The 27871-nt window shown below is 47.0% G+C and overlaps 2 protein-coding genes and 1 long non-coding RNA gene across 6 annotated transcripts in view; 1 reads left to right on the forward strand and 2 right to left on the reverse strand.

Moving 5' to 3' along the window:
* The window catches only part of LOC140392525 (leucine-rich repeat-containing protein 47-like), a 30299-nt gene extending 18313 nt beyond the window's left edge, over positions 1 to 11986 (reverse strand). Inside the window, exons 1-3 of the mRNA XM_072477785.1 lie at positions 11348 to 11986; positions 9121 to 9579; positions 6650 to 6766 (exon numbers count right to left, since the gene is read on the reverse strand). Coding sequence (XP_072333886.1) covers positions 6650 to 6766; positions 9121 to 9579; positions 11348 to 11980 — 1209 coding nt within the window. The 5' untranslated portion in view covers positions 11981 to 11986. The remainder of the gene's footprint in view (positions 1 to 6649; positions 6767 to 9120; positions 9580 to 11347) is intronic.
* Positions 11987 to 13291: 1305 nt separating this feature from the next.
* Positions 13292 to 23535, forward strand: LOC140392528 (uncharacterized). Its single transcript, XR_011935386.1, has 3 exons — positions 13292 to 13372; positions 22407 to 22466; positions 23143 to 23535. It is a non-coding gene; the product is annotated as an uncharacterized lncRNA (long non-coding RNA).
* A 12-nt stretch (positions 23536 to 23547) lies between these two features.
* The window catches only part of LOC140392526 (polyhomeotic-like protein 2), a 33726-nt gene continuing 29402 nt past the window's right edge, over positions 23548 to 27871 (reverse strand). For 2 of the 4 annotated variants that reach the window (XM_072477787.1, XM_072477786.1), the window contains exon 7: positions 23548 to 27825. In XM_072477787.1, coding sequence (XP_072333888.1) covers positions 27671 to 27825 — 155 coding nt within the window. In that variant the 3' untranslated portion in view covers positions 23548 to 27670. The remainder of the gene's footprint in view (positions 27826 to 27871) is intronic. The other 2 variants (XM_072477789.1, XM_072477788.1) reach the window with 1 other exon arrangement.

Raw genomic sequence — 27871 nt, forward strand, 5'->3', positions numbered from 1 at the left:
GCACAGACAGTGACCCAACGGGGAATCGAACCTTGGACCCTGGCGCTGTGAAGCCACAGTGCTATCCACTTGCAGTGAGTGGAAAATAGGGATGGAGGACTTCCACAAGTCCCTCCATACAAGAAAAGGTTGTTTCACATCACAGGGACCAACCACAACAAAATCTTTCAATTCATCGTCAGTGACAATTACTGAACATCTTCAGTTTCCATATACTGCATGATCCTGCCGATTCTTCCATCTACTTTAACTTTCTGGTGATTGGTTTATTTGCACTTTACAAAAAAAAAGACACATTTATGCAAAGACCAAGTAGCTTTTCATTTGGACACAATGACCGTTGAAACTGTATCTTCAGTCATTGGAATACAAATATTTTACTCTCTTCTGTGGAAGCTTTGGAAAAGGTGCAAAGAAGATTTACCAGGATGTTACCTGGAATGGAGAGTAGGTCTTACGAGGAAAGGTTGAGGGTGCTAGGCCTTTTCTCATTAGAACGGAGAAGGACGAGGGGCGACTTGATAGAGGTTTATAAGATGATCAGGGGAATAGATAGAGTAGACAGTCAGAGACTTTTTCCCCGGGTGGAACAAACCATTACAAGGGGACATAAATTTAAGGTGAAAGGTGGAAGATATAGGAGGGATATCAGAGGTAGGTTCTTTACCCAGAGAGTAGTGGGGGCATGGAATGCACTGCCTGTGGAAGTAGTTGAGTCGGAAACATTAGGGACCTTCAAGCAGCTATTGGATGGTTCATGGATTACGGTAAAATGATATAGTGTAGATTTATTTGTTTTTAAGGGCAGCACGGTAGCATTGTGGAGCGTACAATTGCTTCACAGCTCCAGGGTCCCAGGTTCGATTCCGGCTTGGGTCACTGTCTGTGCGGAGTCTGCACGTCCTCCCCGTGTCTGCGTGGGTTTCCTCCGGGTGCTCCGGTTTCCTCCCACAGTCCAAAGATGTGCAGGGTAGGTGGATTGGCCATGATAAATTGCCCTTAGTGTCCAAAATTGCCCTTGGTGTTGGGTGGAGCTGTTGGGTTTGGGTGGGGTGCTCTTTCCAAGAGCTGGTGCAGACTCAGGGGGCCGAATGGCCTCCTTCTGCACTGTAAATTCAATGATAATCTATGATTAATCTAGGACAAAGGTTCGGCACAACATCGTGGGCCGAAGGGCCTGTTCTGTGCTGTATTTTCTATGTTCTATGTTCAACACCAAGGGTATATACAATGAGTCAATATATATATATTTATAATCTACTTTTAATAACTTGATTTTTGGAAAGAATCATATTTCCAAATACCAAATGAAGTGAAGGGTGCTCAGTGTGGAAGCAGGACAAGACCATTTTAAAGAAGTCAGCTAACAAACCTTTGCACAAAACCATTTGTTGCATTGCATAGTAACAATCACACTCCACAGCATTAATGATCAACCCTGCAAAACATGCAGCTTTAAAAAAACACATACTTCTAATTCAGGGACAGGGCATTCTCCAGTAGGGAATGATAGATTTTTTTCAATTTCCATTGTTCCGTGTTGGGCGGCTGTGGCTTCAGTTGCCAAGGTCCTAAGCTCTGGAATTTCCCCTTAAATCTCTCTGCCGATTTATCTCTTTCACAGAATTCAATAAGATTGGTCAAGCGTGACCGTCCCTTTTGAAATCCATGCAGTCTACTCGATTATATTTTCAGTTTCTCGATGTGCTTTTATTACATTTTCACAAATCCCATTATCTTTCCTACCACTGTTAAGCTAATTGGACTACAGCTCGCTGGACTTGTTCTCTTTCCCATTTTAGAACCAGGAATCAAATCAACGTCTGTTTGTTTTGAGTATTTTTACTCTTTAGACAATGGTGTGGTGTTGGAACGTTTCTGCTCCTTCCATGGTCAACAAGTCTTGGAGTGGGACCTGAATCTGGGGCCTCCTGGCTCAGAGGCAGGAGCACTAAACGAGCCACTCCGGCTCCCAAACCAGCTGCTCCCCAGCCTTCCTACATGGGACTATTCACAGTAACTGAACTGAAATGAAATCTTCATTGCAGAGTTAATGTAAGCCTACTTGTGACAATAAAGATTATTATTGTACCCTTTCCTAATTAACTTTTAAGGAAAGTTAACTCCTGCCTACCTTCTTTTAAATGATTTCCCTGATTCCATTCTCAGGTCCTTAAATAACTTCTTTCCAATTTATTACTTCAATCTTTCTCTTATATCTTTCCCAATCTCTGCCTTAAATCTCATTTGCGTTTTTACCTCAAGCACCAGGCTGCAAGCAGTAAATGTCAAACAATGCCAAAATTCCCCTTGTACTGGAACACAAGAGATAGCTGTTCATACATTACTGATTGTTGTATTAATCCTTCCTGAGGTTAGGCACCCTAGACAATTAACACATTCCCAGAACCACTAACAGGGCTATCATCATGAATAATGAATAACCAAAGTTACCTGGCAGCAGCTCCATAAAGCTTAGTGATGTCAGTAAAGACGCAAACAAAACTCATTCTACAATACGACAGTCTATGGAAAGGCAAATTTTAGCAATCACTCAAACAAACAATCTCAACTTAGTAACATTACATAGTTAAAAGACTCAGTAAATAAAAGCATTTGTGGAACTGTGCCATATGATCCAGGAAAGTTTATTTATTTTTTATTCTTTAATGGGATGTGCGTGTCCTAGGCTGGGGCAGCATTCACTGCGGTTTCCCAATTTCTCTTTGAATGGAGTGGCTTGCTAGGCCATATGAGTGTCAATCACAATACTGTGGGTCTGGAGTCACATGTAGGCCAGGCCAAGTTACTGCGATTAGCTTTATTAATTTATTAATTGAATTTAAATTCCACCAGTTGCCGTGGTGGGATTTGAACCCGAGTCCACAGAGCATCAGGCTGGGGCTGTGGATTACTCCTAAACCACCATCTCCCCCCAAAATTTTAAGTTTGATTGTTGGTGTGCAGTCTAAGTTACCCGACCTCAGTCAGCACAGCAGCGGGACTGTGATATTCTCTCAAGCTCATTGCTTATTGCCCTCAACCTCCACAGCAACTGCCTTAACAAAATCTCCTTGTTTAACTTTTGCAGCAAGTACCTCCAGCAAGTTGGCAATATTAACCTACATTAGCACAGTGGTTAGCACTGTTGCTTCACAGCGCCAGGGACCCGGGTTCGATTCCTGTTTGGGTCACTGTCTGGGTGGAGTCTGCACTTTCTCCCTGTGTCTGCGTGGGTTTCCTCTGGGTGCTCCGGTTTCCCCCCCACAAGTCCCGAAAGACGTTATTAGGTGAATTAGACATTCTGAATTCTCCCTCAGTGTACCTGAACAGGCGCCGGAATGTGGAGACTAGGGGCTTTCCACAGTACCTTCATTGTAGTGTTAATGTAAGCTTACTTGTGACATTAATAAAGATTATTATTATTACTGCCTGAACCAAAAAGCAAATCACAAATGAACCTCAAAAACATTATTCCAAAGACTTCTGCTTTCTAACATCACATTTACAACGATGATATTATTGGTGGTATAAGTGAATGTAATGAATATGGTTAAATACTGAAGCAGCACACTAGTTGCAAATTATTGAAGTTTCAAACATGATCGAGCTACTTAATCTGACAATCTCCTGTTGCTGGTGCATCATCTTATCCTTAAACTTTCCATGTGGACAAAAATAAAGTACTGGAGACCAACTCATTCATAATGGACAACATGCTTTTACTGTAAGTTTCAAGTTCCTGAGTTTAGATAGAAAGGAAACATTTTATTTCCAATACGTTTTCGAACTTTAATTTGCAAAGCTTGTTACTGAAATGGAAGTAATTATTTCATATCTAAAAGTCAACTCCCTGACAATTACTAAACTTCCTGTACTCTTCGTTATCCCCGACAGTAACAGGGCTCTGAACAGAAAGCTGAAAGTGACTGATAATCATGTGCCGCATTAGTTTGTTTGTTGTTTTTTAAAAATAAATTTAGAGTAACCATTTCATTTTTTCTAATTAAGGGGCAATTTAGTGTGGCCAATCCACCTACCCTGCACATCTTTGGGTTGTGGGGGCGAAACCCACGCAAACACGGGGAGAATGAGCAAACTCCAGTGACCCAGAGCCGGGATCGAACCTGGGACCTCGGCGCCGTGAGGCAGCAGTGCTAACCATTGCGCCACCGTACTGCCCCCTAGTTTATTGTGTTTATTCACCTGATAAAACAGCAGACAAAGGAGGGCAGGATGAACTTGTTAAACTTTCATCTGTTAATTTGGAAATTTGTAAGATCACGTGCCAGCTGAGATGATGTAGAATCTCTCCTTTCCATAGTAATTAGAAATAGAAACTTTCTGATTGAAATGCTATTGATCTGCCTGCCCTACAGAGTAACTTCAATGGTATCTTATTTGTGTCCTCATTTGCGAAGACAGAACCAAAGTATGTGTTTAGTTGCTCAGCCATTTCTTTGTCCCCTATAATACCTCCTCCTGTTCCTGACACTGACATTTGTCTTCAGCAATCTTTTCCGCTTCACATGCCTATAGAAACATTTACAGTCAATTTTTATATTCCCTACAAGCTTACTTTTGTACTCTATTTTTCCCTTCTTTTTTTTTTAAATTTAGAGTACCCACCTCATTTTTTTTTACAATTAAGGGGTAATTTATCGTGGCCAATCCACCTACCCTGCACATCTTTGGGTTGTGGGGGCGAAACCCACGCAGACACGGGGAGAATGTGCAAACTCCACACGGACAGTGACCCAGAGCCGGGATCGAACCTGGGACCTCGGCGCCATGAGGCAGCAGGGCTAACCCACTGCGCCACATTGCTGCCCTTATTTTCCCCTTCTTAACCAATCGCATGGTCCTATTTTGCTGAATTCTAAACAGATCTCATTCCTCAGACCTGTTGTTTTTCTTGGACAATTTGCATGCTTCTTCCTTGAATTGAATACTATCCCTAATTTCCCTTGTAAGCCATGGATTGACCACATTTCCCACTTTACTTTTGTGCCAGACAGGAATAAATAATTGTTGCAGTTCCTCCATCCGCTCTTTGAATGCTTGTCATTGCCTATCCACAGTCATCCCTTTCAGTAGCATTCCCCAATCGATCATAGCCAACTCACGCCTCATTTTATTGCAGTTTCCTTTGTGAAGATTCAGGACCCCAGTCTCAGAATCAACTACTTCACTCTCAATATTTAAAAAAACTTTTTTTTAAAGAGTATCCAATTCATTTTTTCCAATTAAGGGGCAATTTAGCATGGCCAATCCACCTATCCTGCACATCTTTTGGGTTGTGGGGGCAAGACCCATGCAAACACGGAGAGAATGTGCAAACTTCACACAGTGCCCCAGAGTCAGGATCGAACCTGGGACCTCAGCGCCGAGAGGCAACCGTGCTAACCACTTGCGCCACCGTGCTGCCCTTCACTCTCTATTTTGATGAAATATTCTATCATGTTATGGTCGCTCATCCCCAAAGGGTTGCACACAACTAGATTGCCAATGATTCTGTTCTCATTACACAGTACCCAGTCTAGGATGGCCTGTTGTCTAGTTGGTTTCTCAACATATTGATTCCCAATCTATATGCAGATTAAAATCACCCATAATTACAGTTGTTCCTTTATCACATGCATCTCTAATTTCTTGTTTAATGCCATTCCCAACAATATCACTGCAGTTTGAATATCTATATGACACCCACTAACATTTTTTGCCAATTTGAATTAGATAAGGTCACTGTAATGCAAGTGTCACACAAGTGGAACAGTGAGAATCACAAGGATAATTGTATTCTCAACTCCCTCAACTAAAAAAAGTTCTCCAGGACTCTGCCCCTGTACCAGTTTGGCACTTTTCAGCTGCTTTGCCTATTTTATAATTTACAAATATAGTTCAAATACTCCAACTGCATTGGTTTAAGTCTAATAGTTTTTTTTACAAAATGTTCAGAATTTAGGAACACAAGCGGGACTAGATAGTGAACCTTCGGGTGAAATATTGTCCTGGTACAAGTAGATTCCTGATCTGGGTAGATAGGGTTTGAAGCTGCATACAATTGGAATGGCCAGTGTGATTCACTAAATTGGACCAAAGTAATCTGCTTCATCTCTACGTACAGCTTGATTGGGTTACCTCAATCATGTCCAAATATTACAAATGTTCCCACTGTGATATACCATGCTTCATTTACAATATAAAACCATGTGGAACATTGTTTTAAATTGGTGCTTTACAAGTTTTTCTTATGGTGCAGAAGCATATTTTGTAGAGAGCGCCTATTGTTGCATTATTTATTCTGGTGAACACTAACTTATTACTGCAATGTGCACGGACGGCACAGTAGCTAGCACCATTGTTTCACAATGCCAGGGACCCGGGTTCAATTCCCGGCTTGGGTGACTGTGCGGAGTCTGCACGTTCTCCCCATTTCTGAGTGGGTTTCCTCCGGGTGCTCCAGTTTCTTCCCACAAGTCACGAAAGACGTGCTGTTTGGTAATTTGGACATTCTGAATTCTCCCCCAGTGTATCCAACAGGCGCCGGAATGAGGCAACTGTGGATTTTCACAGTAACTTCATTGCAGTGTTAATGTAAGCCTACTTGTGACACTAATGAAGATGATTATTAAGCCTGTACATTTACCTTCAAGGAATGGGAAGGTCTGGCGTCATACAGCAAAGGTCCCTTCACCAAATGCAAATCGTGTGTTGCAATAGTTGCTAATGTTCTCTTCTGACAGTCATCATCGTGCAACTTGGTCTGGGGAAAGAGAATAAATCACAGCTTCTGTTAAACAAGCTGTAGAACAGAGGTTTGATATAGTCACAGAGAAGGGAAGGAAAGAGTGCAGAGCTGATGTACCTGGGGGCAAACTTCCCTAAGATGAGCATTTCCCCCAAAAACCTGAAATTATTGAAAAGAAAATCAGAGATAAAATGATGTTAACTCTTCTCCCGATACACGACACGGAGCTTGAGGAAACTGTTTTTGGACAGTTTTTCTCACCCAAGGTGGATCACATCATGAACACCAACACTTCCTGTTGCTGCGGCAAAGCAAGAATTTTGATCAATTAACACTCAAATCACAATTCATTCTATGCATCAATGCATTCTATGCTCGGTTCGAGCAGGAAACCAACAATCCGCTGTCGAGTGCCCCAGCAGCCCATAACTCACCCATACCCACCATCACAGCTTCCGAAGTCAGATTGGCCTTCCTGAAAGTTAACCCTCGGAAGGCGACGGGCCCAGACTGGATCCCAGTCGTGCACTCAGAGCCTGCTCAGGCCAGCTGGCAGATGTGTTCGCGGACATCTTTAACCTGTCCCTACTCCACTCCGAGGTCCCCACCTGCTTCAAGAAGACCACCATCATACACGCGGTGCCAAAGAAGAACCAGGCAACGTGCCTCAATGACTACCGTCCGATGGCCCTGACTTCAGTCGTAATGAAGTGCTTCGAGAAGTTGGTCATGAAGTGCTTCTACTCCATACTCGCAGAACGCCTTGGTACATGGCAATTCGCATCCCGCCGCAACCGGTCCACAGCAGACACCATTTCCCTGGCCCTACACTCATCCCTAGAGCATCACGACAACAAGGACTCCTACATCAGACTCCTTTTTATTGACTACAGCTCCGCCTTCAACACCATAATCCAAGCCAAGCTCATATCAAAGCTCCAGAACTGAGGACTTGGCTCCTCACTCCGCAACTGGATCCTCGACTTTCTGACCCACAGACCACAATCAGTAAGAATAAACAACACCTCCTCCACAATAGTCCTCAATACCGGGGCACCTCAAGGCTGCGTACTTAGCCCCCTACTCTACATCCCTGCACACACACGACTGCGTGGCAAAATTTGGTTCCAACTCCATCTACAAGTTTGCTGACGATATGACCTTAGTGGGCAGGATCTCGAATAACGACGGGTCAGAATACAGGAGGGAGATAGAGAACCTAGTGGAGTGGTGCAGCGACAACAATCTCTCCCTCAATGCCAGCAAAACTAAAGAGCTGGTCATTGACTTCAGGAAGCAAAGTACTGTACACACCCCTGTCAGCATTAACGGGGCCGTGGTGGAGATGGTTAGCAGTTTCAAATTCCTAGGGGTGCACATCACCAAAAATCTGTCCTGGTCTACCCACGTCGACGCTACCACCAAGAAAGCGCCTATACTTCCTCAGGAAACTAAGGAAATTTGGCATGTCCACATTAACTCTTACCAACTTTTACAGATGCACCATAGAAAGCATCCTATCTGGCTGCATCACAGCCTGGTATGGCAACTGCTCGGCCCAGGACCGCAAGAAACTTCAGAGAGTCGTGAACACCGCCCAGTCCATCACACAAACCTGGCCCCCATCCATGGACTCCATCTACACCTCCCGCTGCCAGGGGAAAGCAGGCAGCATAATCAAAGACACCTCCCACCCGGCTTACTCACTCTACCAACTTCTTCCATCGGGCAGGAGATACAGAAGTTTGAGAACACGCACAACAGACTCAAAAACAGCTTCTTCCCCGCTGTTACCTAAACGACCCTCTTACTGACCTCATTAACACTACACCCCTGTATGCTTCACCCGGTGCTAGTGTTATGTAGTTACATTGTGTACCTTGTGTTACCCTATTCTGTATTTTCTTTTATTTCCTTTTGATCTGTTGAGCTTCTTGCAGTAAAATACTTTTCACTGTACCTCAGTACATGTGACAATAAACAAATCCAATCCAATTCAGAATTTGTCACAACAGGAAGGCATATCTCGCACTTTAAATTTGGACAATGCAATAACCTGTGCAAGAGAACATAGTTTTGTTCTTGAAATTAAATTTTGTTTTTATATCTAAATTTAGAGTACCCAATTCATTTTTCCAATTAAGGGGCAATTTAGCGTGGCCAATACACCTATCCTGCACATCTTTGGGTTGTGGGGGCGAAACCCACGCAAACACGGGGAGAATGTGCAAACTCCACACGGACAGTGACGCAGAGCCGGGATCGAACCTGTGACCTCAGCGCCATGAGGCTGCAGTGCTAGCCACTGCGCCACCGTGCTGCCCCGTTTTTGAAATTAAACTGATAAAAGGTGAATTTAAAATAATTACCTGAGCCACAAGAAATCGTTTCAATGCATTTCCCGGTCTCAGGTTCATGCCTTCGACAATGCAACACACAATATAAGGCCTCACATCCTTGATGTTGGGAGTGACTTTCACCAGCACAGAGGAGGGACTTTCAGAGACATGCAGCACTCGCACCACCAATTTGTTCAACTCCTCCATCTCATCCGATTCCTCATCATCGTCTTTCTTCAGAACCTTCTTTTTCTTCCTTGCTTTCTCCCTGTTCTCAACTTTCTCCGCGCTGTCCGTTTTCCCTTTCCCCTTGCCACGACCCCCCGACTTCAGGTAGTCCAAGATGGATTTGGTCTGGCAACCGTTCACCATCTTCTCCAGCCGTTTATCTTTTAAACAATTTCCCTTGAAGTTTATTTCTTTCAGCTTGGGACAGTCAGCAAGCTCATAAGGAATCTCCGAGAGCTGATTGTCGGATAGATCCAGAGTCTGGAACCAAAATGGAGAGAGAGAGGAATATTAGTGATTCTTGCACGATGAAAACATCTAGATGCCTGGTCGACACGATAGACCATTCATCCCCAGTGTAGCTGGTCACAAGTTGCATTTCTGTGGCAATGGCCATATGGAAAGATAAGTGAAAGTGCTTTGCAGGGCAGTGAATAGATTGATGAAATCAAAATGGGAGCTTTCAGGGCATGGCCAAGGAAAATGTGGAAAGCAACTATTGAAGACAGGAAGCTGATATTGGGGAAGAGGGTTCAGAGGGTAGTGGGAACGCAGCTGAAGCAGCAGTTTTGATCAATGAATGGAGAGAAGAGGAGGAGTAGGTTATTATTAGAGGATTATGGAAGGTGGGAGCAGTGGTGAATTATTGTTGGTGACGCAGGAGGGGTTTGAAGGTGAGGGTGTGGATCTTAATAGTAATTCAATGGTGCACAGAAAGCCAAGAGAGCTTGGTGAGGTTGTCAGGTGTAAACCGCGATGTAGGTGAGGACACCCCATCTGTTATACGAATCCAAGCTTTGGTCGTATAAAACTGGGAAGGAGTGCGAGTTAAAACATTGGAGAGATCACAGTTCTCACACCTTAGCACAGGGCTAAATCGCTGGCTTTGAAAGCAGACCAAGGCAGGCCAGCAGCACGGTTCAATTCCCGTAACAGCCTCCCCAAACAGGCGCCGGAATGTGGCGACTAGGGGCTTTTCACAGTAACTTCATTTGAAGCCTACTTGTGACAATAAGCGATTTTCATTTCATTTCCTTCCCCTCTAGACCTTGGAGCACCTTGCCATGAGGACATTTTGAGATAGACACATTTAGTTTATAATCTACGATTTATAAATGAGTTTTAGGTGTTTTGTCAGCGATCACTCCAGGATGTGGATGCACCAAACAGGTCAGTTCAAGCTCGCGCACACAGTTACTGGTGTGGCTGACACTTGCCCTCGGGGTCCGACATTCGCCCTCGGGGCCCCTCAGGGGGCTTATCCTCACCCTCACTGGGGTGGCCCTCACCTTCAGGTTCCTTATTCCCCTTCAGAGCCCCTCATCCCCTTCAGGGTCCCGCACTCCCCTCAGGGGGCTGACCCTCACCCACCCTCAGGGGGCTGACCCTCACCCACCCTCAGGGGGCTGACCCTCACCCACCCTCAGGGGGCTGACCCTCACCCACCCTCAGGGGGCTGACCCTCACCCACCCTCAGGGGGCTGACCCTCACCCACCCTCAGGGGGCTGACCCTCACACTCAGGCCCCTCAGGGGCTGATCCTCACCCTCCTCAGGCCCCACTCTCCCCCCTCAGGGCCCCTCCGTCTCCTCCCTCAGGGCCCCCTCCGTCTCCCCCCTCAGGGCCCCCTCCGTCTCCCCCCTCAGAGGGCTGCCCCTCACCCTCAGGCCCCTCACTCACCCTCAGGGGGCTGACCCTCGCCCTCAGGCCCCTCACTCACCCTCAGGGCCCCTCACTCACCCTCAGGGGGCTGACCCTCACCCTCAGGGGGCTGACCCTCACCCTCAGGGCCCGACACTCGCCCTCAGGGCCCGACACTCGCCCTCAGGGCCCGACACTCGCCCTCAGGGCCCGACACTCGCCCTCAGGGCCCGACACTCGCCCTCAGGGCCCGACACTCGCCCTCAGGGCCCGACACTCGCCCTCAGGGCCCCTCACTCGCCCTCAGGGCCCCTCTCCCCCCTCAGGGCCCCTCTCCCCCCTCAGGGCCCCTCACTCACCCTCAGGGCCCCTCAGGCCCCTCACTCACCCTCAGGGCCGGCAGCTGGCTGACGGTGGCGGGGAGCTGGCTGATGAGGTTGGCGGCCGCGGTGATGGTGCTGAGGAGCGGCAGGCCGGGCTGGAAGAGGTCCGGGGGCAGCGCGCTCAGGCGGTTGGCGGACACGTTGAGGTGGGTGAGGGCGGCCAGGCGGCCGAGCTGGGCGGGCAGGGCGGCCAGGAGGTTGTGGCTGAGATTGAGGCCGCTGAGCTGCTGCAGGAGGCCGAGGCTGGGCGGCAGGGCGGTCAGCCGGTTGGCGGACAGGTCGAGGCTGCGGAGCCGCTGCAGGCGGCCCAGCTCGGCGGGCAGGGCGGCCAGGCGGTTGTGGCGGAGCACCAGGCTGCGGAGCTGGGCCAGGCCGCACAGCTCGGGCGGGAGGGCGGCCAGGCCGGCGCCCAGCTCCAGGTGCTGCAGCAGCGGCAGCGCGAACAGCCCCGGGTCCAGGCCGCCCGCCCGCACCCGCTCCTCCAGCGGCCCGCCCCGCAGCACCAGCTCCCGCCGGCCCTCCGACAGGGCCTGCCGCACCTCCGGCCACGAACCGGGCACCGCGGCCACCGCCAGCCCGAGGCCCGGCTCCCTCCCCCCGGGCCCGCGCTCCGCCATCCCCGTCACTGCCGCCGCCATCACCGGATGTGGCCCCGCCCCCCCCGGTGGGCCCCGCCCCCCCCGGTGGGCCCCGCCCCCCCCAAGGTGGGCCCCGCGCCCCCCCCCCCCGGGTGGACCCGCCCCGCCCCCCCGGGTGGACCCGCCCCCCCCCGGGTGGACCCGCCCCCCCCCCGGGTGGACCCCCCCCCCCCCCGGGTGGACCCCCCCTCCCGGGTGGACCCGCCCCCCCCGGGTGGACCCGCCCCCCTCCCGGCCCCCCCCCCCCCCCCCGATGGGCCCGCCCCCCCATCTACATACTAATAAGCAATCCCCGGGAACAATCGCAACATTTGGGACAAACAAGGCTAAGCCAGACTCCTCGGCGCCAGCAGGAGCCAACACAAAAGAGGTTAACAGACACCTAAAGACCACCCATCGATCAGGGAACCGCTCCAGTATTGGAAAAATCGAACCAAGCGATTGGAACAAAGTCCAATCACTTGGGACCTGGTACGAGGTCCGCCCCGAAAGGCGGGAAGCCCCTGTGGACTATAAAGTTAAGCCCCCAAGTTCAAATCGTCCTTCTTGACCGGGTCACTCAGCAACGCGAAGCAACCCTTGACAGTGACCTGTCCAGCTGCCTCCAAGAACATAAGTTTCAAGTCAACGCTCGCTACGAGATAGGCGCTCCTCGCTACCAGTCCATACCAGCTTTGAATCCCGCAGACTCAGAACCCAAACGAAAGGCCATTTGTTCCCCTGACCTGGTGGGCCAGACCGAAGCTAAGTATTGGCCGGTTAGTGATAGAAATAGCTTAGAAAGTAGAGTTTATGCATGAGTAGCGATTTACTGTATATAATAAATGTGCTTTGATTTGAATCTTACTAATTGGTGTATTGAGTTATTGAACATTACTTGAACTTGAACCTCGTGGCGGTATCATAAAGATACCTGGCGACTCGAGAGCAAAGGTTATAAAATAGAGCCAATTGAACCAACCAAAAGTTAGCAACACTGGACATAGCCTTCCTATACCTGGACACACCTGTACACAAATAGACACACCTGGACACAGCCAGACACCTGGGCATTGGACACACTTAGACATACCTAGACTGCTGGGAAAACTGTCCCGTTTTGCCATACACCGTTGTCATTTAAATTCTCTTGCCCTTCACCCTCTTATGGAGCTTTTTGTCCTACCCTCCCAACCATAACCCCTCTCCCACCACTTCCCGATTTCTCTGTTTGCTTCTAAACTGTTAAATCTCCTGCTACTTCCTGTTGTGATGTAAACATTAATTCTGTTTTACTCTCTGGACCGCTGTAGATTTCACATTTCCAGCATCTTCAGTATTTGACGTTTGTCTACGTGGTCATGTATTCGCTTTCAGTGGCTGAGAAAGAGTCCCTTTCTGACAGGAGATACGGTGAGATAATCAAATGAGGAATTAAGGTTAAGAATTAAACTATATCCAGTTATTAGTATTTGAATTCTGGCCCAGAACAGATGGGCTGGATTTGTCTTTCCTCGTCCAGACAATCCCAGTGTTCATTGAGATAATGGTTTTCAATAATCCATTGGCTATGAAGTGCTTTGGAATTGAAGCCAGAGTTATATAGGTGAACGTACAAGATCTCACAGCAGCTGAGGTGTTTTTGTTGGTTTTTATTGATGGAGGGTCACTGGCCAGGACCCTTTGAATGTTGCCACGGGATCATCCTCAAATCCACCGAACAATTGAATAAGGTTTCAGTTGCAGGGTCTCTAGTCAAGATCTTTCAGTCTTCCCAAGACTCAGGGGAGGTGCCAGAGGGCTGGAGAATTGTAGACATTCACCCATAAGGATGTTGGATAGAGTAGACCGCTCGTAATTGGTTCTATTAATTTTAAAATAATTATGGAAAGGGACAAAACTGGCCCGCAGGTGCAAGTTCTAAATTGGGGCACGGTGAAGTTTGATGGAATTAGACAGAAGTTTGCAAGGATTGATTGGAGTAGCTTGTTTGAGGGCAAAGGGACCTCTGAAAAGTGGGAGGTCTTTAAAAGTGCAATAGCCTGAGTTCAGGGTCTATATGTTCCTGTTATGGTGAAGGGCAAGGCTGGCAGGAGTAGGGAACCCTGGATGACAAAACATATTGAGGTCTGGCCAGGAAAAAGGAGGCATGGCCCAGGTACCAGCAGCTGGAAGTATACAGGGGATACAGGAGTATACTCAAGAAGGAAATTGGGAGGGCAAAAAGGGGGCATGAGGTAGCTTTGACCGAGAGGATTAAGGTGAACCCAAAGGGATTCTTTAGGTATATTAAAGGAAAAAGAATAACTGGAGAGATAATAGGACCCATCAAGGACAAAAGTGGACACGTGTGTGGAACCGCAGGAGATGGGCGAGGTTCTCGATGAATATTTCTCCTCTGTGTTTACCGTGGAGAAAGACATGGAGACTTGGGAACCTGAAGCTTAGTGGCGATATATTGGGGACAGTTCGCATTACAGTAGAGGAGGCGATGGACGTATTAAATGTTTGAAGGTGGATAAATCTCCTGGCCCTGACCAGGTACATCCAAGAACACTGCGTGAGGCTACAGAAGAAATTGTGTGAGCCCTGGTTGAGATATTTGCATCATCGTTAGCCACAGGTGAGGTATCAGAAGACAGGGGGGGGGGGGGGGGGGGCAGGGGGTAGCAAATGCTGCACCCTTATTTAAGAGGGGCTGCAAAGAAAAACCTGGGAATTATAGACCTGTAAGCCTAACATCTGTGGTGGGTAAGGTACTAAAGAGGATTCTGAGGGATAAGATGTACAGACATTTGGAAAGACAGGGTTTGATTAGGAGAAGTCAGCACGGCTTTGTGCATGGGAGATCATGCCGTACAAATTTGTTAAGTTCTTTGATGAAGTGACCAGGAAAGGTTATGAGGGCAGGGTGGTACTCATAGTCTAGATGGACTTCGGTAAGGCCTTTGATAAAGTTCCACATGGTAGGCTGCTCTGGAAGGTTAGATCACATGGAATCCAGGGAGAGCTGGCAAATTGGATATACAATTGGCTTGATGGTAGGAAGCAGAGGGTAATGGTGGAAGGATGCTTGTCGGACTGGAGGCCTGTGACTAGTGGTGTGCCTCAGGGGGTCAGTGCTGGGCCCATTGCTGTTTGTTATCTATATCAACGATTTGGATGAGAATGTACAAGGCATGATCAGTAAGTTTGCAGATGACACTAAAATAGGTGATATTGTAGACAGTGAGGAAGGTTATCAAAAGTTGCAGCAAGATCTTGATCAGTTGGGGAAGTGGGCCGAGAAGTGGCAAATGCAGTTCAATGCAGATAAGTGTGAGGTGTTGCATTTTGGAAAGTTAAATCAAGGTCGGACTTTCACGGTGAATGGTAGGACCTCAGAGTATCATGGAACAGAGGGACCTTGGAGTTCAGGTGCACAGTTCTCTAAAGGTGGAGTCACAGGTAGATAGGGCAGTGAAGAAAGCTTTTGGCATGCTGGCCTTCATCAGTCAGGGCATTGAGTCTGGAAGTTGGGAAGTTATGCTGCAGTTGTACAGGACATTGGTGAGGCCGCACCTGGAGTATTGTGGTCAGTTTTGGTCGCCTTGCTGTAGGAAAGATGTTATTAAACTGGAGAGAGGCAGAAGAGATTTACAAGGATGTTGCCAGGACTCAAGGGACTGAGTTACAGGGAGAGATTGGACAGGCTGGGACTTTTTTCTTTGGAGTGTAGGAGTCTGAGGGGTGATCTTATAGAGGCATCTAAGATCATGGGCAAAATTCTCCGTAATCGGCGCGATGTCCGCCGACAGGCGCCAAAAACGGTGCAAATCAGTCGGGCATCGCGCCGCCCCAAAGGTGCGGAATCCTCCGCATCTTGAGGGGCCGAGCCCTAACCTTGAGGGGCTAGGCCCGCGCCGGACTGATTTCCACCCCGCCAGGTGGCGCGAAAGGCCTTTGGTGCCCCGCCAGCTGGGGCGAAACTGACTTTGCCAGGCGGCGCATGCGCGGGAGCGTTAGCGGCCACTCACGGCATCCCCGCGCATGCGCAGTGGAAGGGGTCTCTTCCGTCTCCGCCATGGTGGAGAACGTGGCGAAGGCAGAAGGAAAAGAGTGCCCCCACGGCACAGGCCCGCCCGCGGATCGGTGGGCCCCGATCGCGGGCCTGGCCACCGTGGGGGCACCCCCGGCGCCAGATCGCAGACCCCGTAGCCCGCCCGCACCGCCTTGTCCCGCCGGTAAGAGAGGTGGTTTAATCCACGCCGGCGGGACAGGCATTCCAGCAGCGGGACTTCGGTATATCCGGGCCGGAGAATCGCCGGGGGGGGGGCGCGGCCCGATTCCCGCCCCCGCCGAATATCCGGTGCCGGAGAATTCGGCAACCGGCGGGGGCGGGATTCACGCCAGCCCCCGGCAATTCTTCGATCCGGCGGGGGGTTGGAGAATCTCGCCCCATGAGAGGCACAGATAGGGTGAATGCACTCAATCTTTTTCCCAGGGTTGGGGAATCAAGAACTCGAGGGCAGAGGTTTAAGTTAAGAGGGGAAAGAATTAATGGGAACCTGAAGAGCAACTTTTTTACACAGAGGGTGGGACGTATGTGGAATGAGCTGCCGGAGGAAGTGGTTGAGGCACGGACACTGACAGCATTTAAAGGGCATTTGGGCAGATACAAGGATTGGATAGGAAAGGATTAGAGGGACAAGGGCCAAATGCAGGCAAATGGGGTTAGCTTAGATGGGCTTTTTGGTTGGCATGGACCAGTTTGGGCCGAAGGTCCTGTCTCCGTGCCACAGATTCTATGAGTCAATGAAAAGGATCGAGAACAGGAGGACACAGATTTAAAGTGTTTTTTTTAAAAAAGCAAATGTGATGTGAGAGGGGTTTGGGGTCTGGAATGTGCTGTCTGGCAGTGTGGTGGAGGCAGGTTCAATTGAGGCCATTCAAGAGGGCGTTAGATAATTATTCAAATAGAAAGAATGGGGAGGGGGAAAATGCAGGGTAATGGCACTGAGTCACGATGCTTGTTTGGAGGGCTGGTGCAGTCACGATGGGCCGAATGGGCTCCCTCTGCGCCGTAACAATTCAGAGATTCTGATTTTGTGCTTCAGTGGAATGTTTCACCTAAAAGAAATATATTTCATGCAAAAACAGAGGCTTTTATTTTTGTGTGACAGCTCCCTGGTCACAGACACAATAAACACCAAGAAGTTAACATTTTCCAAACTTCTGGACAGTTTAAATTGTCTGCCCCACATTTTTACCCAAGGGTTAGTCAGAGGTGGAAAGTGATGGCCAATTTGGAGAAAAGCTTAAACTATTAATACTCCTTGTAAATGGTCTTATTAAGTGCTCCCTCTCCTTGAGTTCTCTGCTCAAAGGAGATCCTTGGTGATTGTTCTCCAAACCTGGGCAAAGTTAACTATGGGTGGGGTGAGGAGGCAGGCCTGACTTCACCTCAGCTGGACTCATGCTATTGGGAGTTAACCTGATCCACGCACTCGCTGTCCAGCCGACTGAGCTAACTGGCTCTCTCTCTTCCCCCCCCCCCCCCCCACCCCATCACTAACAATTACAGCAGTGATATAGTGACATTTTACTCTTTCACTAGGTGTCAGCAGAGAGATGAAAACCATAGCTCAGTTTCAGTGAGAATCCATTAATAATGTGAGTCTGCATCACCGTGAGCAATAGTGTTATTGAAGTTTTCTTTGTTTTCTTTGTAAACTTTGGTAGGTTATCGCTCGAGGTAATGCAACACTCGAAGGAGAAAAGGCTGACATTCTAATAAACCCAGCCCTGGAACCTGGGTGTATATATGCACACATCAGTGAAGGTTGCAGGGCAAATTTGAGAGCACGATTCAGAAGGGATCCTGAGCTTTTTAAATAGAGGTGTATGAATAAATAAGGCAAGGAGATTACGGTGAACTTGTATAAGACATTGGTCCAGCCTCATTGGAGTACTGTGTCCAGTTCTGCGTGCCACATCTTAGGAAAGATGTGAAGGCTTTCGAGAGAGTGCAGAAAAGATTCACGAGAATGGTTCCAGGGATGAGAAACTCCAATAACGCAGATAGATTGGAGAAACTGAGCAGTTTTACTTGAAGTAGAGAAGGTTGAGAGATTTGGTAGAGATATTCAAAATCATTTGGGGTCCGGACTGAGATCGGGAGAAAATTTTCCAATGGTGGTCGCTGATTCGAGGTGATTGGCAAACGGGCGACATGATGAAAACCTCTCTTTGCTGCGAGTGATTAAGTTCTGGAATGTTCTGCCCGAGGGCAGGTTCAACTTAGGCTTTCAAAAGAGAATTGGATCATTATGGGGTGGCAGGGCGGCACAGTGGTTAGCACTGCTGCCTCACAGAGCCAGGGACCCGGGTTCAATCGGGTGACTGTGGGGAGTCTGCACGCTCTCCCCGTGTCTGCCTGAGTTTCCTCCGGGTGCTCCGGTTTCCTCCCACAGTCCAAAGACAAGCAGGTTAGGTGGATTGGCCGCGCTAAATTTCCCATTAGTGTCCCAAAAATGTGTGCAGTTTGGTTAAGGGGTTATTGGGATAGGGAGGGGAGTAACTCGATGGGCTGAATAGTCTCCTTCTGCACTGGGGATTCTATGATCTGAAAATAAAAGATTTGTGGGGCTGGGGGGGACAAGGTGGGAGAGTACCACTGGGTGAGTTACTCTTGCAGTGAGCTGGCCAAAGATGGGCCAAGTGGTCTCCTTTAATGCTCTAGCATTCTGAAGATCAACAGCAGTGGCCTCAATTACTTACGGCAGCCTCATTAGAGCAAGACAAATATTTTCTATATTTTGGGGCCAGTGACTAAAAATGTGATTGTGTCAAATTTTGAAATAAGTCTTCAAACACTGATTTGTGTGGCATTTTCGCACTAATGGCTGCTTCCTCAATCCATCTGTCTGGCTGACATCTCAAAGGAGACCTGACTGGCAATGCCATTGAGCTGCATGGTAATTGGCACTTGGTAGTAGAAAGTGTAGACATTACACTGACTACTGAATGGACTCGGCTCAGCTAACCATGACCAGGTTCCTGTGTATTGCAGCACAGAGATGTTAGTTATTGTTACTGGAAACCTGAACGTATTAACCTCTCCTGTGTGCTTTGCCCTCAGAACGCTCTGTACTCCTGCTTCGGAGTATATGTTTTGGATTAAAGATCTCTCTGCATCCTCGCCAATTAACTCATCTACTGCTAAACAGACTAAATAGTCGTTTAGTTCAGTGTAGAATATTGCTGACATTGAACGATTGCTACATGTTTAACTCTTGTCAGTTTGATTCCCAATGGTAGCGCTGTTGCCTCGGAGGTGAAAAGTTCCAGTTTTGAGTAGCATCCATTTGTGGAACTTTAGTTCAAATCCAGTCCAAGAATGATAAGGATATCCTTGGGTTGCTGCCAGTAATAATAATAATCTTTATTAGTGTCACAGGTAGACTTACATTAACACCGCAATGAAGTTACTGTTAAAACCCTCTTAGTCGCCACATTCCGATGCCTGTTCAGGTACAGAGAGGGAGAATTCAGAATGTCCAATTCACCTCACAGCACGTCTTTCGGAACTTGTGGGAGGAAACCCAAGCAGGCACGGGGAGAACGTGCAGACTCCGTACAGACAGTGACCCGAGCCGGGAATCGAACCTGGGTCCCTGACGCTGTGAAGCAACAGTGCTAACTACTGTGCTACCGTGCCGCCCGTCTGTAAGGATGGGCCGTGAAATAAAATGTTCAGCAAGACTTCACAAGTAGCAATGTGGCAGGTGCCAGATAATCTGTTTTTAGTCATCTTAGTTGCGGGATTGAGATTGACCTCGACACCAGGAGCACTCCTGTGTTGTTCTTCGAGGTGGGATTGTCAAAATCTTCCTCAGCAGGGAGAAGGGGGTCTGTAATGCCCCATCTGAAAGCTGGAGCTCCAATAGCACGGCACACCTTTTGTGCTATCAGCGTCAGAAGTAGATGACCTGCTCAGACATGTAGCTATTTGGGCCCCTTCTTCCAAACAGTTTTTATTCAACTGACGTTCAGGTTAACTACAGAAACATTTCTGATGTCTTCACTATGCGTAGTCTATGCTGCCCATCCTATTCATAGGCTGAACAGATGGCTGATCGCTGGGAGACTGGTGTTCCTGTCTCAACTGAGAAATAATAGGCTCATTAGATAAAGGTCTGAACCAGAATTACTGTTGAGCTCCCGATTGGTGCTTACCTACATTTGTTTCCCAGAAGGGAAAAAAAACAGTTCGGACTATTACTAGACCAGTTCAGGCCTGAGCTGGTGGGGACTGGTTTTCAACAGGTCTCAGCTGGATTTTACTGGTACCTGTAAGCACCTGTACGTCTTGGCTAACCTGAGTGGATGGTGCCCTCTCTGCTTAGGTCATGGTCTCAAACTGGACTTCTGTCACTTATTTTAATACCTTTAATCTTCAGGTCCAGGGTTACCCTTGCGGCCACCTGATGAATTTCCCTGGCGTTGCACATAACCTTGCCAACCAGATGCAGGAATTTCCCGGTTCTCTCTCCCCCCCGCCCCCCCCCCCCCCCTCCCCCATACCCATGCAAACAAATCAGAGTCTCCCTTTGGCCACCCCGACAGTATAGCAATTGGCCACGAGCTCCAGCTGTCTCTTCCCAACTCCCCCTCCTTCAGTCTTCTCCCCTCCCCAGTCTGCATCCTCGCCAATCCCCCAACCCTCAACGTTTGTCTCTCCTGATGATTGGTGGGCTCTCTGAATGAAGTTCCATCTTACGGTCATGTTAATTGCCTCAGTTTTTAAAAAGCGCATTTCAAAAAAGGAAAATTGCAAAAATTACAAACGGCAATTTCAGTGGAGATTTGCACATGTGGAAATATATTCCTCATATTTATATTTGTGCCGTATGATCTTAGACTTTCATGCTGATGGCAAGATCTGGTTAGGGACTTAGAGCATTTTGTTTAACGTTGATAATGTTTGAGATTCATGCCACTTACTCCGTGAATAAAACCACAAGATTCCACGGATTTTGACCAAACAAAAATAAACTTTACTACACAAGTTCAGAAAGATAAAAAATTTACAATATCTGTCTTACATTCAGTATGAGATACTTTTTAAAGAAATTTAAAGTACCCAATTATTTTATATTTGAACGTAGCACAAGATTAGCCACGATCATATTGAATCATGGAGCAGGCTTGATAGGCCATGCGGCCTATTGCGATTTTTGGGTTCCTGCGATTCCTTAAAGGAGCTGGCCAGATTGGAGTGCTCCCTGTGGGCTTGTCACAGGCACATATATACCGCATAGATAACTCTGCCAGAAACGAGAATCTGAGAATTGGGACCCATCCACCATTTTTAAAGACTTGCCACCTCCATCTGACATGGGTCGAGCATCGGAGCGTTGGGCCGATGGTCAGAATTTCACACTCTTGCAAGGTGGGAATGAGAGTGCGCGTCATTGAAGGGACGGGATTCCCTCGGGTTCTTGCCCACCCTGACCACAGAAAGATGTCACGTGGGACTTCGAGAGGGGTGGAAAGTCCCACCTGCAGCCACTTAGCCCTCCTCGAGTGTGAAATGCCTGCGGGGCACTGAGTCAACGGGGTTGTGTTCCTCGCCGACTCTTCAGATGGTGAGAAGTGAGACCCGGCCATTCGAAAAACATAGGCCCATGTATTAAAGAAGTACAGCATAATTAGAGGGAAGTTTCCAGAGTCAATAGATAAATTAGGAGCAGTCTGAAGTGCACTAAAACAAAAACAAATATGGTTTCAGAATTGGATTAGGAAAGGGATGGAGTACAAATTTATAGATTTGCTGTTTCTGATGAAAGGACAGAGATTGACCTATTGCATCCTATTAACGGGCCGGGCACCTGATTTCTCCAAGCCCAAGCGAACCTCCCGGCCTCTGGGTTGGGATTCACATGGGCGTGAACTTGTGCAGGTATTTCTCAGCGTCACCCTGTCATGGTGGACCTCGCAGTGGACCAAGGGGATAATTCGTTAAGGGAGTTGACCCCCAAAGTCCATCGAAAGGCCACCCTCACCCCCACAATGCAAATCTGACTCATCTAGCTATGATTGACAGTTCTTGGACCCCATCAAAGACAGTTAAGTGCTCTCTTTTTCGATGGAGAATGCAGTTTATAAACATTGGGGCTTGTTTCACAGCTGGCTACTTGAAATCCACACAAGCGGGAAGGGAAATGAGATTAAACAATTGAGACAGCTGGTTGGTCCCTGAACAGGCACCGGAATGTGGTGACTAGGGGCTTTTCACAGTAACTTCATTTGCAGCCTACTTGTGACAATAAGCAATTTTTTTTTTTGTATGTGCAAGGTGTCAATCACAGCCTAATAAAATCAATTTCACAGAGATAGAAATTAAAGGCTTGTAGATCAAAGATCTGAGGGATTTAAACACAGCTGACTGGTTTTCTCTTTCCAGGAATTGATAGGTGCTGCTTCCTGTTTTCCTGCTTCCTGAGCCGGCAGGTGTATTGCACAGGTGAGTTTTAAAGTAGAGATTTTATTTTTACCGACTATGTCTGGATTGCTCTCCAGTTTCCAGGCATGGGTCTCTCTTCTGGGCGACTTCCAGGTGGGAGCCTCTCTGCTGTGGGGGGGCGGGGGTGGGGGGGGTGCAGTTTCTGGTGGGCATCTCTGGAATAGGACACACTTGCGGGAATCTCAGCAAGGGGGGCAGTCTCTGTAATTGGGGGTCACTGGTGGGAGTCTCCCGTATGGGGGTCTTTGTAATAGAGGTCTCTGGTGGGGGAGGCCGGTTCACCCTCGCACTGATGGGGGGGAAATCCTATAAAATCCCCGTAGTGGGAATGTGTTGCGGGGAGGAGGAGGCTAGCCACCGGACCTCGCCACTAGGCTGCCCACTCAAAATGGTGGCCTGATAGTGGGATTAATGAACGAATCCCTCGGAGTCCCTGTCATGCATACGTTTGTATGGCCAGGATTAGGGAAATGCCCCTGGATTTCCGCTCCCAGTGCGAGCGCAAATCAGTGGCGATTCATCTCCGGCGGGAGAACAGTCTCCAACCGGCGACCTCTGTTCTGGTTTCTGATTCCAGCATCTGCAGTATTTTGCTTATTTTAAGTGTTATCTTCATCTAATATTGCTTAATTTCATTCCTCCCCCACAACCCTTTTTTGTATTCCATGGAATGCAGGCGTCGCTGGCTGGGTCAGCATTTAATGCCCACCCCTGAGAGCATTTAAGAATCAACCACATTGCTGTGAACCTGGAGTCACATGCAGGCCAGACCGGGTAAGGACGGCAGATTTCCTTCCCTAAAGAACATTAGTGAACCAGATGGGTTTTTACGACAAATGACAATGGTTTCATGGTCAACTTTTAGACTTAATTCCAGATTTTGTTATTGAATTCAAATTTCACCATCTGCCATGGCGGCCCCGGGACCCTACACTACTGTTTCCCAACCATAAAGGTAATCCACCAAAAGTTTAGTCCCAGAATCATCGTTGTTACTGGGTGGGTCTGGGTTGAAATAAAACTTAACGTAAATTCATCAAAAATGAATAAAGATCCACAGTATTTTTTTTGAAATCGATTTATTACGTACCAACACAAGAATTAGAAAAAAAACGTCTGCAGTCAGAAGTAATTGTTCACTCAATCGGGCCGTGCTCGACTTCCGTTTCAAATCGAACAGCTCGGAAATAATTTATTGCAGCCTTATTCAGCGGGTTCTCAATGCATGGTGTCAATTTGGGTTTCAAATTTGTAATGTAACAATTAGAACATTATTGAAAATAACAAAACCAGGCAACGCCAAGTCGTGAACTCGGCAACACATTGGTAACAGGAAAAGAAGACATCTCGCAGGAATGTAGACACTGCTATTTCAATTCACATCAAGAAGTGAACCTGCAACTAAGGAAACTCAGCAAAGGTTTGGTGAAATAAAGACACACATTGCAAACAGACTGAACTCCATGACTGAATATCCATGTAGCCTTTGAAACATGTGCACGCATCTCGAAATACAAGTCAAAATCTGAGATGGGCACTCAAACAACATAAGGAGGTCTTGAGAATGGCTTTAAAATGTACAAAAAATACATTTCATTGCAAAGAGTGATGCACATTTTAAAACAATGCATTTTGTTGCATTTTGGAAAAAACATAAAAATTAGGGGAAAATAACGCAAATCCGGCTCAATTTCTTCAAGTAACTCCATCCGAGTTTTGTAATTTGGCCGAAAAATCTTAATGTCATCTTTCAAAACAGCAGCTACTAGTACTGAAATGTTTATTGCTTTGTTTTACCGAGGTACATCAATTAAAGTAATATCTTCGGCTGTTCACAGTTCTTTTATTAAATAAGATAAAATATATAGTCAAGAATGCCAAAAAGCTACTTTTCCTGCCAATTTCTCAAGATTAGGAAAGGTTGATGTAACTGTGTCTGATGGTGGTTCATAATGGGCAAAGACTGGACACATTTGGTATTGTAAAAACGAAGATGTGCAAGAACTGATATTTTAAACTGATCAATCCATCTGACTAATGTGCTAACAAGTTTCAAATAATCTGACTTTGGTGAACTTCTCAGAAGAGAGACATGGGCACTGGTTTGAGCGCTCAGATTTGCCAAGGCTGATAGGTGACACTCGAGCCACGAGCTAAAACACCTTTTCTTTGGGAGGGGTCTTTCTTTCCCCCTCAAATTTTCACACACATTTCCCTGAAAGCACTGGTTCGCGGCGATGTGGTTCAACCTGGTGGCTCTCTTGCCACCTCACTCAAGTGGCTGTCTTTGATGTGGGTATCTTGGCGAGTCAGTCAGTCAACCTGGCTCAGCCAACTCAACCTGGGAAACCATCACAACCAAGTCTGGCTCAGCCCTTATTCACCGTCCCGCGTGGGTCACTGGATATTGACGAGAAGCAGGAATCCTGGTCAGTTTCGCTCCCTCGCTCTCCTGTCCAGCCCATGGGCTCCTGAAGCCTGTAGTGTCCTACTGTCGCTACTAGTGAACTGAACCTAGGGGCTATCTAGCGTGTACAGGTCACCTACCAGGCAGTATACTAACCCAATAAGCCATAGAGGAGCTCAGAACCTATTGATTTGTACACTAATCGAGCTGCAAGTTACCAAAGATGTCTTCCGTTTCGACCAAAAAAAAACAACATTTCAGTACCAATATTTTTTAACAAAAATACATAACACGTAAAGCAATAATACAAAGATATTTTTAAAACTACAAATGACTTATAACGCAAATGTTATCCTTCACACAAATAAAGATTCAAGTTCTGCACAAATGAACATTGAAGTGTAATTACCACTGAGCTTCCTGAAAGAGAAACCAACAGGGTAGATAAATAACCAAGAATGTTAAACCACATTGCTGAATATTTATTGTCTTTGGTCATACAAAGCCTTCCCTCTGGTAGTGTTGAAAATATTAAGATTTCCTTGTATGGAGCTAATGGAACAGTCACTATAATTAGAGAAAGGCCAGTTGACTTGTGGGCTCCAAAATGCTATATAATTTTAGAAGCTCAGAATACACACATCACACTTTAAAAGAGCTTTGTCTTGCCAGACAAAATTGGAGGACAAACTAATGCAACAGTGGCGTCATAATCCACTATTCATGTCTATTACGTTGTAACTTAATAACAGTGCTTGCTGACTTTGTAACAGTGAATGTGCCAGTACTGAGCAAAGTTATCAGGGGAGCTAAACTTTCTCCATCAGACTTGCCATCTTTTCGAATCTCAAACAACTTCGGAATAACTGATATGCACTTTAATTGCTGGGTGTAATCCTCGGATTTTTGTTTTAAGATTGTCCACTTGAAGTGGTAACTGTGGACTCTCCTGTTCACGTGAACATCTGACCAAGTCAGAACTTCAATTTAAGAATTGCCAAAACACGACGGAGAGTGGAAAAGTGACCAGACGCACGTCCAAAATATGTGGTCACTTACACAGAAACATAGACCAATGGTTAAAGTTACATTTCAAATCTAATATAAAGGTATGTCTACATTTTAAGTCTAGCTGGTCATTTTCTTTTTTTAAAAAAAATTTAGAGTATCCAATTCGTTTTTTCCAATTAAGGGGCAATTTAGCGTGGCCAATTCACCTAACCAGCACATCTTTTGGGTTGTGGGGGCGAAACCCACGCAAACATGGGGAGAATGGTCAAACTCCACATGGACAGTGACCCAGAGCCGGGATCGAACCTGGGACGTTGGCGCGTGAGGCAACTGTGCTAACCACTGCGCCACCGTGCTGCCCAACCGGTCATTTTCTGTCTCGTAGGTAAGCGGTGTAACGTTCTTTGAAATGAAGAATGTATGAAACACTGCGCCACAATGTTAATGCTGCCATGTCGGACTCCAAACTCTGCAGGTGGTGAGACTGTCTTTGTTGCAACTCATTGGCTATGGAGCGTTGGCTAAAAGTGGTTATTGCTGTAGTGCGCTAATAACCTCGACAATTTTACCAAAATGTAGTTCATTGGGAGCTTTTGGAAGAATTCAGTTGGTGAAACGCAGACTGAGTGAGCCAGAGGGCAGGAAAAGCTGCGGTTTCCAAAGCAGCTGAGGCACTTGGCTCAATGCTCCTGGGATTTTGGAGGTGGAAGTGGGGAGGAAATCAGCTAGCGGTTCCTGGCTATAATGGACAGTGTGCATCAGGTAAGGACAGGGTTGCGACTGGCTGTGTTGGACCCCTGCCACTCACTGCTCAATTATCAAGAGCAGCCACTTGGGCCAAGTATCGGTAGACAAACAGCAATCGGCATCTTCCAATATAGGGTGGGAAAGCGATTTACACTGCTTGTCCACTTTGTGAATCTTCTGCTGCTCGGAGTGCAGTTCAGGTCCTCTCACTAAATCATATGAGCCAGCTTTTTGCCACCCAGTTGAATCAGTTACCTCTTGAAAATGTGTTTTCTGTGATGCTCAGATATCTGAATCACTTATAGAGAGAGGAGAAAAAGGCCTTGTAATAAAGTGTAAACTCTGTTGGGAAATAGAATGTTTACAGGTGATTTTCAGCTAAAGTTTTAAAAGCAAATACTGCCACACAGGCAGCAAGCTACATCACTTGTTTCTTTTACATGATCTTAAAGTTCTAGACACAGGTACATCCCCACGCGTACTTCATCATCCTGCCTTGTACAAATACAAATAGAATAGTTTTACAGCACCGTTTTGTTATTCCAGGCACATTAAAAGATCACAAAATAGATCTGTTGATTATCAAGTCATTCTAAAGCAAGTCTAATCTCTAAACATGCAGTTTCAAACAGAGACCCACCTCGGTACAGATCTAGTTCCAAAAAGCAACTATTTTCAGGATGTCAGTGAACCGTCTCACCACCAACCACCACCACGGTAGCAACGTTCTGTAGAAGTCATTGTCTAAACACTCAACATATTGGATCACCTTCTGAAATGACTCCTTGTGCCAATATTTCTGCATTAATCTTTTGCTTGTGGAAGAGCACTTTTTCCTTATTTGGGAAAAATTGTACCCGGAATGCGAGCTTCTCATGAAGCCAACAGTTGCTTTGTTATTGTGCTCATTTCAGTCAGAGCTTCACTCAAGTTTCCATTCCAAAGAGCACTATCATCACAGTGACCAGAAACTTTGGCTTACAGAATAACTGTCACTGTAGCTGTCCAATGGTCCTCTTTGACGTACCATTGCTTCAGGTTAGGAATCTTTCAGCATGTTGATTCTGGCGTATATTTTCAAAGCTGGCCCTAACTTAATATTCATGGCGCTCATCAGATGATCTTCCTTGAGTAACAAAAGTGCCTGGCCATCAATCTCCTGTGTCCGGAATTCATCAGCGATCTCCTGGCAACCTGAAGAGAGACCGATGACAGTCCTGTAATTTACACCTTCTTAGAA

The sequence above is a fragment of the Scyliorhinus torazame genome, chromosome 16 (genome assembly GCF_047496885.1).
Source record: "Scyliorhinus torazame isolate Kashiwa2021f chromosome 16, sScyTor2.1, whole genome shotgun sequence".
Classification (NCBI taxonomy): domain Eukaryota; kingdom Metazoa; phylum Chordata; class Chondrichthyes; order Carcharhiniformes; family Scyliorhinidae; genus Scyliorhinus; species Scyliorhinus torazame.